The sequence below is a fragment of the Anomalospiza imberbis genome, chromosome 10 (assembly GCF_031753505.1).
Source record: "Anomalospiza imberbis isolate Cuckoo-Finch-1a 21T00152 chromosome 10, ASM3175350v1, whole genome shotgun sequence".
Lineage (NCBI taxonomy): Eukaryota > Metazoa > Chordata > Aves > Passeriformes > Viduidae > Anomalospiza > Anomalospiza imberbis.
Genome location: NC_089690.1, coordinates 7133804 through 7146608, shown reverse-complemented (window position 1 = coordinate 7146608; position 12805 = coordinate 7133804). Strand labels below are relative to the sequence as shown.

Sequence of the window (12805 nt, the reverse complement as noted above, 5' to 3'; positions counted from 1 at the left end):
AAGCTCACTGCCCTTCTGCAGAACAGCTCAGTCTGAACATCCTCATTTACAGCATTGTCCTTGACCTAAGGAATGGCAGTCACTGGAAACAAATGGGTAAAAAGCAGAAGTAATCAAACTGTTTGCAGGAGCCAAGTCATAAATAATGAAAAGGCCAGGAACATAATTAGAGCCTATCAATAGAGTGCTGTGTCAAGAAAAACAAATTTAATTCTTTGATCGGATTACAGGTCGAGTTGATAAATGTTGATGTCTGATATTCTACAAGAGTTCTGAATTAATATGTCATATTCTGATTGTAAAACTAGCACAACACAATGGGAATAAAGCAGTTGTTAAACAGATTTAAACTGGCCAACCTGAGGTCTCAGGAGCAGTAGTTATTTACTAGGAATTGTAATCACATAGGGATTGTTCTGGGATTCCAAAGACAAACAATGTTCTTCCATTTTATTGATCTGAAAATAAACATGCAAGCAAATTCCTCAGATAATTTCCATATGATGCAACAGTGGAATAAAAAAAATAAATAAATAAAAGAAGAGCTATGTAAAAAGGAGCTGGTGATCAAGGCAACTCTATAAATACATACTGCAAAACAGTCCCTTAGAAAATCACACATTTCAGAGCAAGAACACGGGCTCTGCTTACAACACTGTGCTTTGTGGCAGTTTGAAACAACAGGAGTGTTCCCTGTGCAGTACTGGGGGAAGAGGAGTCTGTAGAAGCAAACATAATTAGTGGGAGACAGATCACCTGGTTTCTGCATAGAGAAGCAGTAAGACAGGTGCTGGAATAAAGGGTTCACTTTGTTGTCTGTATGGCTACAGAAAATTAAGGGGGAGAGTAAAAGTGACACAAAAAGGTTAAAATCTGAATGTTTCATATTGAGAATATTTAATATTTTGATGCTTTTATATTATTAAATGTCTTTATATCACTAATACCTGATTAAAATCATCAGTATCTTTCTACAGAGAGAATGAGTACTAAAAAGTATGAAAAAAAAGAAGTAACAGAGGAAAACTGAAATTAAAATTAATAAGAGAAACAAGCAGGGCAGTTAAACAAATTGAAAACAAAGTGATGACATTAAGGTCTCTTGATAACTTTAAATTAAACCCGATCAGCTTCCTCTAAGACATTTATTCCAGACAACCTCAGTTTATTTTCTGAAGAACATAATTTTGGTCCCATGGGTGTTGAGTGACAAATGCCATCATGTGATACACAGACAAATGAATGAGCTGAACCAGTTATCTCTTCTGCCCTAAATTCTATTAATCAGTAAAAGAACTGTTTCATGTATAGGACTGAGCTTTGGTTTGTTTTCAATGACAACCTGAAATCTTTCCCTGGAGATTTCCTTCCTACCAAAGGAAAGTAGTATTTTCCAAACATGGACTAGAGGTAGAGGATGTGAAAGCAGAAGCAACAGAACCTCAGTGTGGACATTCTCTCACACTCTGAGTTCCCTGTCAGAGCCAAGTACAGAGGCCAGCACAGGAGAACACTCCCAGTGCCCACCACCACCACGAGCTTCTCACAGAAATTGTGCTGTATCCTTGTTTTCTTACCTCATGTGTTTCATCCACTTAATGTGCATTTCACTCATCACTCTCTAGCTGAGAGACCAAAGCTTCAGGAACAAAATAGAAAACCTAGGGCTCATTTGACAAATGAATGTCATCTTTCTAGGAAAAAAGCCATGTGTGTACAACCACAGAGAAATGTGTTTGACCATACATCACATGTGACGTATATGAGTGTCAGATGTTCCATCCCAGCAAAAGCCCATTCCAACGTTTGCAGAGACAGCCCAATGAGTCTGATGTGATCAAAATTAGTCTTTTAGCAGTGTGGTTCACAGAAATTGAATATTACAAGCACAGTCATCAGAAATACAATCAGGGAAATTAATGCAATTGGAAGCACGGGCACACAAGTGGCTAATGAGTTTAACCTCTCTGACAAACACTGGGGAAGGGATTAGCAGTCAGAGCCTTGTTTAGCAAGATTAGGCCACTTTGTGCTTTTTCTGCTATCCTTAAATATTGTTTGGTTTCGTACAGTGCTTTTTGTAAAAAAAAAAAAAAAAAAAAAAAAAAATCCCATTGTTTTTAGAAAAAGAACAGGGAAAAAGTGATTATGTGCTTCCTGTGGGATTGACCAGTAGTATGGTACATAAGAGAGATGCTGATTGTGAAAAGGATTTGCCCTTCCAGTGGTATCCAGGGCAAACCTGGCTCTCCAATGTGATCCCAAAAGAAAACCTGAAAGAAAAACACAAAATGTGCAGGGGAAAAAGAAAATTTCCTTCCTGGCTCGTAGTCAGTGGAAAGCACTGCCACAGTCATAATGCAGGAGGAACAAGGAAGGTAAAAGTCTTGTACAATATAGTCAGCTCTCTCCTTTTGTAGTCCAACCCTTGCATTGCCTTTTCTTGTATGTCTCTTTATCTTTCACACATCTTGAGTGAAAAGAAAAATCTGGAAAATATAAATTACTCTGCTTCCCATGAGAAGTGGTCTCTGCTACAGCATAAGAGAATTCAGAGGAATTCATGCATGGAAACAAGTAGTTTTCCCCAAGAAAAAGGCCATTTGGGGCTCTAGACAATTAAGGAAATAACTCAGAAATGTGATAGAGGGTCTATCACCCCTTTCTGATTTATTCTTTTATTTTTTAGGCACGGTCAAGTAAGGAGCAGCGTTGGGGAACACCTCTTCTCTCCAGAAATCACTCCTTGGAGGAGGAATTTGAAAGAGCAAAGGCAGCTGTTGAGGTATTATTTCATTTTCTGTTTTCATTTTCAGCTGATGTTCTACAGATTTCTTTTTTTTTTTATCTTGCAGCACAAGCAGAGGAGAGAGTTGAATTTGGATTATTGCAAACAGAGAAAATGTGCAATTCACAGAGTTATTAATTTAAAATAGCTTGTCTTTAAAAAAAGGAAATCCAAAACACTTAGCTATAAAAAAAAATTAGAGAGAACCAAGTTTTTAAGCTGGACTTTTATTACTAGAGCAAATGGGTAAATGCCCCATAAATGTAGCTAATTTCAAACCACAAGTAAAAGAGGGAAATATTTCTCCCCAGCAATTGTGTGCCATCAGTTCTTTACACCCAGACACAAACCATGTCTCCCCTGTGAAACCAGAGCTCAGAATCACTGATGAACAGCACAATTACCTGCTGCAAAGTAGAACTGTACAGAGGCACCAACCATGCACCATTTCCACACTTTTACAACCAGTGGCAGAATGCTAAGCACAGGAGTATTCTTGTTTCCTGGTAAATCTATATGGTTTGAAAAGATAGAAGTATTTGGATAGTTCTCCTATTGCACTTCTGGGGTTTTTTCACTGACTTCTACATTTCCAGCATTTAAAGCATCTCTTGAGTGTTGTCCTATACCACTAGTCCAAATTGACCCTGTCTGGACACATGAAATAGAACACAGGTTTTTTAGCAGAACTCCACAAAAAATTAGATATAAGCATTGGTCTGGAGCATCATTATCATCATTATCTTCTCAGGGGTTCCATGAGCAGCCCTTCAAAATCCCATCAGCACAAAGAGCCAAGACAGCTCCATTCCAGCAAGGACAGAATTTCAGGCTAAATTATGTAACAGCCACTGAAATGAGTTCTTAGGGTGCAGAGGATGAAGCTGTGAAACTAGTTTCTCAAAACTGGTTATTTTTAGCATTTTTAGCACTGCAAGCTCATTAGTCTCCAAACCATCTAGAACACTTTAGGGATGTTTGAGTTTAGATTTAAATTTTAGCCATGTATTTTAATACTCTTCCAACTCAAGTTATATGCCAGTCTAATTCCAGTGTTGACAGTTGAGCTATTCTAGATTAATATTGGCTGATGAGAAAGAAAACTATGCCTAAGTCTGATACTGGCTTCTAGCTAGAAAGAGAATTTATTGTTGAAGTAATTAATCTGATTTGTAGGGGTTTTTTTTCCATTATATGCTATGGTAAGATGCAGGGTTTCTACAATGGTTTCTTGGGATTCTATTGCACACACACAAATAATCTGGTCTCAGCATACAAGGCTAAAATGGACAAAATCAGTAAATTAGCTCTTTCATAAACCAAGCACCGAAGGCATTTTTTCCTTCCAGATCAAATAAATTCTTCATAAACAACTTCTGCTGAGGCACAGGAGATGTTTCTGGTGTCACACATCACACACTTTTGCTCCTGGCAGGAAAGGAGGGAACTTGCTTTCAAATTGCCACTGCTTGAAATGCTTTAGATGTTCCTACTTGCAGGGCAGGCTGATCCTCGGGGTGGGATGTGCTGTGCTGCGACCTGGGCAGGAAGCACAGGGAATCTCATGCTGAACAACTCAGTGCTGGTGGTTAAGCAAATGATGTCAGAACTCCTGCAACTGCCAGAAACTTGTGTGATGGGGAGTTTCCAGACACTCAGCAGAAAGAAAAATGAGTTGAGTCCAACAACAGATTACAAGACATTAGTGAATTACTGTGCAGAGTAAAGTAAGGAGGAGAATATATTGTAAAAAAACTCCCAAAACCCTACAGACTAAAAGGTCATTCTGAGGCAACAGAGACAGGTTGTTAAAACACTTTAAAATACTCTCTGAAATGGCTGTTAAAAAGAATCAAATTAAATGTTTCCCCAGCTGTAGCTGGCAGCCTAAAGTTATTCTTTCTGCTTAAAATAGAACCTTGGGCCAGGTAGTTAAAATGTAAAGGAAAGGATTCTTCAAGACCTTACAGAGCAGTTATTTCCATTTGCATATGAAAAGAGCTGAATTTTCATCCTAGCTAAAATGAAGTAGTAAGAAATCTGGAGTGATTGAAATAAACTGGAGCCCATCTCAGAAAGATTAGTGCTTTCTTAAGCAGAGAATACATACAGGTCAAAATTTCATCTTTTAGGCTTTGGATGTTTCTGTAATATTCTTTGATTTTGGGAAAGCTCCAAGTGGAAAGATTAGCCAGAAAACTGATCAAGAAAAGGAAGGAAGTCTCAGGTTCTTGGTGGCCTAGTTCGAAAGGAATTAATTAACAATTCAGTAAATGAAGACACCAAACTTTATCCTCCACCCAGTATTCACCTCAGCGCTTTGGGAATGGTTTTAAGATGTCAGACTTTGAGATTAATGAAGATTTGTGAGGTAATTCTTTCTTAAGAAGGTTTAAAGATGTCTATGCCATTGGGGAATCTTTTAAGAATAAAGTGGTGAGTAAAATAGCTTTTCTGCTAGAGAGGGTCCAGATTCCCTTGCAGTGTTTGGGTGCTTGCAGACCTTGCTACCTTTTCTATTATTCTGGAAATTGAATTTGATTTTTGCCTCATGATTTTTTGTCTCAATATTTTCCAAGTGCTATAAGAACTATGTTTTTACACAATCTTTCTGATAATTAGCTCTGTTTCACCAAAAATCTATACTTTTGAATTTTTAAAAAATGCCAGGATGGGGATTGAGATCCATACTGTACTTATATTCCATTAAAACAATTGTTTTATCAACCACCATCCTACTGGTGATGAGTTAAAATAAATAAAAATAAAAGCAAGAAGGTGCAAAAATTTCTAACTGAGAAGTCTCAGAGATGGAAAAAAAGCTGTTTTGTTATTTTCTTATTCCACATTTCTCTGATTAAACTGCAGATGCCACACTGTTTTGTGAGCTTATGCCTAAGAAATTTTGAGCTGCCCTTCCAGGCATCATTTTATTTACAACACAATGTCACATGAACCATCTGCTGTATAATGTAGGGCTTTGAAGCATCAGAGCACATTACAGCTAAATTATGTGACAATAGGAGGAAAAAGATGGGATTAATTTGTTCTAGCCTAGGAAAATGTATTCCAGGACCATCAGCTTTGTGGTTCCCATGAGTACTGCTTGGATCCTTTCTGTATCTACAATATTCCTGCCTCACTATTTAGACATTTCTTTGGATGGGCCTAAAACTGGCCAAACCATATGTTAAATGAGGAACCAGGAACTTGAGTCATTCAGATGCATTTTATTTGATACTCCTTCAAAACACAGTGGGAATCTTTGCCTTGATAAACATTTTTCATCACTATGCTTCAGAAAAATTTTCAGATTTTGTTTCAAGAAGATATCAGCCAAGGAAATCTTACCTAGTTAAGCACACAAGTTTAATTTACTGTGTATTTCACATCAAAGAGTATGGTAATGCAGTAATTCAGAGAACAATGACAGAACCTTTCTTATGCATTGGTCAATGAAGAATGTTTTGAATTAATTTTTGGCAATACAGGATAGGCAAAATTCTAGAAGTTATGACAATAGGTAAATGTATAAATACTTCCCCTGCCTCCTTTCATTGGATCATAGGAAATAAAGAGCCTGGGAATATTTTGCCTCCCATTTGTTTAACTGCTTCAGCATATCTTTAAATACTAAGAGTAAAAATAGCCTCTTTGACAAAATGCAGAATTTTCTGCCTGGAAGAAGTCAGATGGTACGAACATTTTTCCTGGTTGTCATTCCTCTTAGCTGCTGCAGATGATCTGAGAATGTGTTAAATGTGTTCAACTGGGCTGAAAACTTTTGGTTTATCCAAAGTACTTCACCAGCCTTAACGTGGCAAAAACATTGAAATGAGGTTAATTGGCACTGGTGGTGTAGCAAATAGAGCCCAAATTAGACCTAGGAGCCTTGATCCAAAGCCAGGTTTTCAGAAAGGCTCAATATTAATTTAACCCTCTTGCCACTGCAGTCAATGAAAAAATTGCTACTCATGGCAGCTGAAATAGACTTAGGCCTTTAGCAAAGACTGTAATATTTACAATATTTAAATGTGTGTAATATTTATAATTCTCTTCCTCAAGGACACTGGACTGCTCTGCTGTCGACACTGGTACCTCAGCACTGGGTCAGAGCCTGGTCCAGGTGCTCAGGGCAGCTTTGCTGTGGCAGTGTCAGAAACCCCTCGTGCTGAACATCCTCAGAATTCTGCAGCCTGGCCCAAACCTCCCCTTATCACTGCAAAATGACTCTGGGTCCTGTGTCCAACTAGTGTAGGGTGAGCTGAGAGAGATTACAGCAAAGCTGGTCTTATTGCATTTCCCCCTCCTTTGACTCTGTAAATGGACATTCAGGGTGGCTACTTGAGTGCACAGTGATTCACTGGCTTTTATGTGGAGTGTGAACACAGTGAACTTCTGTGAGAATTATAAATATATAATTAAACAGCAGAATTTGAATTTAAGACCTAAATCCACTTGCTTACTATCTGCAGAAATATGATTTGATGTTTCCATACCATTGATTCATAAGGAATTTTTCTGGGGAAAATGCAAGCAAAAATTCTAATATAAATATCATACATAAATATGATAATTTCTATAAATTAATCTGGCTAAATAGGGCCATTACTAATTAGTTTTCAGTTGTTTTATTAATTTTGATCTGAAGGAAAGGGAAATTTCCACATTTTTACCTCATGCTGAATCTCAAAATTACTGCTAGTTAAAACATGATCACGTAATTTTTATTTCAGTGCTGGGCAGATTTGTGCTGAATGAGAAGCAGTTGATGGAGGCATCCGTTGAACAAGATCTTTTTGGGGATTCAATTGCCTCTGGTCATGGCTGCTAAGAGTTAAAGAGGGAGTGATCTGATTCATTGTCCCAGCCTTTTCAGACCCTAAATGAACATTTCAGTACAAGCTCACAACTCTTTATATGAAAGTATCTTCTTCAAGTCTGGAATGAGAGCAAATTCAGAAGTGATGTAACAGAGAGGTCAGGGGCAGTTCACTGCTATTACCTGGAGTGAAATCTCCTCTCCAAGAGTGAATTATTCCCAATTTATTTCCTCTTCCACAGAGGAACGTAGCAGATACCTTCACAGATCCAGTATTTGCATGATTCAGACAATCCTGTACTGAAGACTGAGTTCATACAATCCTGAATTTCTTCCTGAATGGAGGACATCATGCTTTCCTTCTCCCAGCACCTAAGCAGGGTTGCAGCAAGCCATGCAACCACAGTCTAAGCTCTGTTTTTCCAGTCATGCCTGGCTGTGGAGCTGCACCAAAGTTGTCAGCCTTATAACAAAGACTCACACAAAACTATCTGGACCAGTTCATAAAACCTTCAATTAATTTTGATTAGCACCTCACTCTCAAGTGGTTCTGTGTAAATCTCAATAGATTTATTTGTGCTGTCGTCTTTGATATAAACAAGCTGAGAAACTGTGCCCCCAGTGCTGTCAGCTCTCTGAAACACTGGCCATGTCCTTGTAGGAACTGGAGAATTTTGGAAAGACTCGTAGTGCTCTGCAAATACTCTGCTATGGATCTCCTTTGCAGAGTCCCATGACTAGTGTGGGGAGGCTGAAAAAGTAGCACCTTAATTTGGCTTCTCCCCTTCTATAATTCTATTTCTGTTTCTTGGCATCATTTTCTAGTAGCCACAGTTGTTCTCTCCTTCTGGTCGTTGCTAATCTCATTCAGCGTCCTAAATCTCATCTGTTTTTCATAATTTCTCTTTCCCTTGTACATGCATTTTTCCTCATCTTTGAGCTGAATATTAACCTTACCGTATGATTCTATAATCTCTTGTAGATTCCTCTCACCAGCAGAGTATACAATGCAGTATTAAGATTTCTCCACTGTGTCAAAAAGCCCAATTTGTATTACATCCCTTGCACAAACACACGCTGTCTAAGCTTGGCATTTCTCTTTCTCATAGCTGAAAATTACGCTGAATATACCAAAGTTAGCAATGCTTGCTCTCTTTCAGACTGTTTTATCTATTGTTATTCTTTTGCATATGCACTTAGTTGATTTTTTTTTGTTCCTTTCTTTGTCCAGGGACTTGCAGCATTGATTGCCTTCAAATTTTATGTAACAATTTGCTGTTAGCATCAATAAGATGCAGTGTAAGCTGCTGCAAATCCTGCTTCAAACAGGACATACACTGCCTCTGAGATTAAGACTTTTCTGTTGACAAATTGCATTCCAATATAAGAGATGAGATTTAATTATATGGAATTTCTAACAGAAGCTGTAGTATTTCAGTCCATGTGATTATTAATAGAACTAATACTGCTCAGCAAAATTGACACTCAGACCACTGGTAGACAGAAATTCAAAAGTTAAAAAAAAACCCAAACGTTTATTTTAAAGCCTTGTTGTTCATTTTCTCTTTCCCTCCTTTTCTTGTAGTCTGACACAGAGTTTTGGGATAAAATGCAAGCAGAATGGGAAGAAATGGCTCGCAGAAACTGGATTTCAGAGAACCAGGAAGCACCAGGGCAAGTCACCATCTCAACCATCGAGAAGGTAACACCAGGTTTCTTATTGCAGTGCATCCCCTCTGTGCAGCTTTGAGTTGAGCCTCAGCTCTTCCAGGGAGCCCAAGGAAACTCTTTGGCCATGGAGGTTTAATTTTACCCCAGAGAACTCATCCTCTTTGATTGCCTGTGGGTGGGGCAGATTTAGAAGACCTTGCCACAGGGAGAATAGGTTTAGGGTTGCACACAGCCTAAATTCAGCTGAAAGGATCACAAAGCAACTGCTGGATTTATGAGCACTTTTGAAGAGAAGCACTTAAGGAAAAGCACCAAATAAAAATACCTGGGCTGGCAAATTCAAACACTGTCGAGGATAGAAATTATGGTGATTCCATCTCTTTTCTTCATTCCTTCCACTCTGTATTTAATTTGATTTCTATTATGTAGCTGATATTACCACACACCCTTTACACTGTAGTGACAAGAGAAAAAGGCAAAACTTAAAGGAGTACTAAAATAAACTCAGGTGCTTGCAGCACTGAGTATCTGGAAGCTTAATTGAGGATTTGAGGATTCTAACTGAGCAGCTGTGAGGTTGTGGGCACTGCAGGGAGTCAGCTGCTTGGTGTGTGTTCTTTACCACCACATGGGATGTCCTGGGCTCAGAGCTTCAGCTCTGCAGGCACTGTGAGTTGATGACATTACCTTTGGTGGAGAGCCAGCACAAGTACCAGTAGGTATAACTCCAGAGCTAAAGTAAAAATACAGCGAGCAGAAATATAAATGCCCGGTGATGTGACTTTTTACACTTTTCGTCGGTGAAATTCCACGAGGGGAGCTCGTGCCATTTCCACAGAGCAAAGGTTGTTTACATTACACCCATTTGGAAAACAGTGAGTCATTGCATTTTTAGACTTGTCATTCCCTGCATCTTGTCATTCATCACGGGTCCATTATCTCTCTGCTCCAGGGTTATTATTTCCACACTGACAATCCCTTCAAAGACTGGCCTGGTGCTTTTGAGGAAGGACTGAAAAAAATGAAAGAAGGTGACCTGCCTGTTACAATCTTATACCTGGAGGCTGCAATTCTCCAAGAGCCCAACGATGCTGAGGTATTCACTGCTGTGCCTTTCCTGGCAAAGCAAAAGGGAACTCCCTGCAGCATGGAATGAGGGAATGATTTCTGGGCTCAAACCTCCGCCAGGCATGACTGACTGAAACTTTGGATCCCAAGGGTTATGAATTAGTGCGTGCCTTTAAACAGAGAGCAATGAGTTCTTCACAGGATGAGAATGTGGTTCTGAAATGTTGTTGTTTGAAGTATTTCAAACCTTCCCTTCACATCCTGGTATTTTCAAACTGGCTCGTAAACACTGCTATCAAAAAGATGAATATTTTTGATTTAACAAGACTGTTGAAAATTTTTTAATAGTTATAGAAATTTCTTCCATGTTGCTGTTTTCAACTAGTTTATATTTAAAGTCTGTTTTTTGTGAAATATTAAAAATATTTATGCTGTATCTAGGGCTCTTCAAATCTCCTCCTACATTAAATTAAATTACTTCAAAAAATTGGAGGATCCCAAGCTCCCTAGAAACCCCTAATATATAATATACACATTATATATATATATAGTAACCCCCTATATGTAATATACAACTAAATAATTGTTCTTCTCTATTTTCCATAAAATTGTATCTATTTTCCATAAAATTTAAAATGTGCAGTAACTCAAATTTAAGAAATCAGCATGTGGTTATACACTGACAGAATCCCCATGCATTCATTGACTATATTTATTAGGCCCAAAGATAATCAGAACTGCATTGATTGGGGCTGTTGGTGTGCACACTCTAGAAAAATCTGTGGTTAGTGCTGGACATATCTGCTGCTTTTCCTCACCCCTGTGTTTAACAGTGATATTGTTGTAACTCTGTTTGCAGTTGGATATATGTAACAAACTAAATTATTATTATTTTTGCAGGCCTGGCAGTTCCTGGGTATAACACAGGCAGAAAATGAAAATGAGCAGGCAGCCATCGTGGCCCTCCAAAGGTAGAGAGAGATCAGTCCTAAATCTGGGGTCTGATGAGTGCTGGGTAATGGAGACCTGGGCATATTTAATGCCATTCCTGCTTTGGAATGAGAAGCATTTATTTAGCAGAGTAGAGCATTGACACAGATATAAAAACTCCCAGTGACTTCAGAGGGATGACTAGTGATTAATATTTCTGTTTTATTAAGTAAGTGAAGTATTTAATGGAGTAATTTACGTACATGCACAAAAGAAAAGTTACATTGCCTAATAAATATGAGTTAGGCATGATGCAAATTAAGTGCCTTTTTTACATTCCAGCCACTTGGCATATTTTCTGTAGTCTGTCCTTTAATGAAGAGGTTTTCTTAATTGGAGTGAGCTCCCTTCAGCTGCTAAATGTTAAACTGCCAGCAGTTTTAGGTTGATGGAGATGTGAAGATCACAGAATTCTTGTACATAAAATGTGAGCTCCAAAATATGAGCATTATTATTAATATTATCTTTCTGTAATGGGTTTTTATGTTTCCATTTGAAGCAATATTCAGTTGCATCAGCACTGATAACCATGAAGTTATTTCACCTAAGGATACTCAGACTTTTTATATGTCCCTTATTGGCTTACCTGGATTGGATTCCAAGGGGTTGCCTGATTTAGGAGCTTGCAAAAGAGCAGCAGTGATGATTGTGATTTTCTTCACCTGGATTACTTTGGAACAATTCAAGCATTGTGCTTGGCTGCAGAAATATCTCAATATATTTTTTATTTTCTGCCTAGGTGCTTGGAACTGCAGCCAAACAACCTGAAAGCTCTGATGGCCCTGGCTGTGAGTTATACCAACACTGGCCATCAACAAGAAGCCTATCAATCCCTGAGAAACTGGATAAAGCAAAATCCAAAATACAAGTACATCGTGAGAAGCAAAAAAGGGTCCCCAGCACTTACCAGGAGGATGTCTAAGACAGCAGATGAAAGGTAAATGCACTGGAAATCCTCACGGTGGAAATACTAATGATAGCCCTAGAACTGGCGGTGCCTGCTGTGTCCCTGTGCTCTGTAGAAGTCCAGCCTGTTCCCTATGATGGAAGAACATGTCTCTAATAGCAGGAGAGGGAAGCCAACAGAGAACATTTGATTTAATGACTGAAGGCTTTGTCTTTTATGCCATCCCTGGAAGTTAAAAAAACCCAAAAAAGCAAAAAAAGAAAATAAAAAACAGCTTAAAAAGGATGTATCTCCTCAACTCCCATGACTTTCCTTCATCCCTGTCTCCTTCCTTTCTATTCCCACATCCTGCACCCTCATCCTTCAGCTGCTTCCACATCCATACTAAGCCTTTCTCCAGCTCTGAGTGAGTGTGTTTTTCCTACTGCTCACTGGTCCTGCTGTTTTCCCATGTCCCAGCCCAGCAGAATCCAGGAATGAGCCGTTTTGCAGTGCAACATGAGTTCTCTGAGAATACTGGGAGGTGGCACCTGCTTGTTTAAAAGATAAATCAGATGGC

At 38.7% G+C, this 12805-nt stretch overlaps 1 protein-coding gene across 10 annotated transcripts in view; it reads left to right on the top strand.

Annotated features, from left to right (window-relative positions):
- PEX5L (peroxisomal biogenesis factor 5 like) overlaps positions 1–12805 on the top strand; it is a 101324-nt gene that overhangs the window by 83854 nt on the left and 4665 nt on the right. For all 10 annotated transcript variants that reach the window (XM_068200369.1, XM_068200371.1, XM_068200367.1 and 7 more), the window contains 5 exons: positions 2690–2785; positions 9196–9312; positions 10234–10377; positions 11250–11320; positions 12079–12276. In XM_068200369.1, the coding sequence (XP_068056470.1) occupies positions 2690–2785; positions 9196–9312; positions 10234–10377; positions 11250–11320; positions 12079–12276 (626 nt within the window). The remainder of the gene's footprint in view (positions 1–2689; positions 2786–9195; positions 9313–10233; positions 10378–11249; positions 11321–12078; positions 12277–12805) is intronic.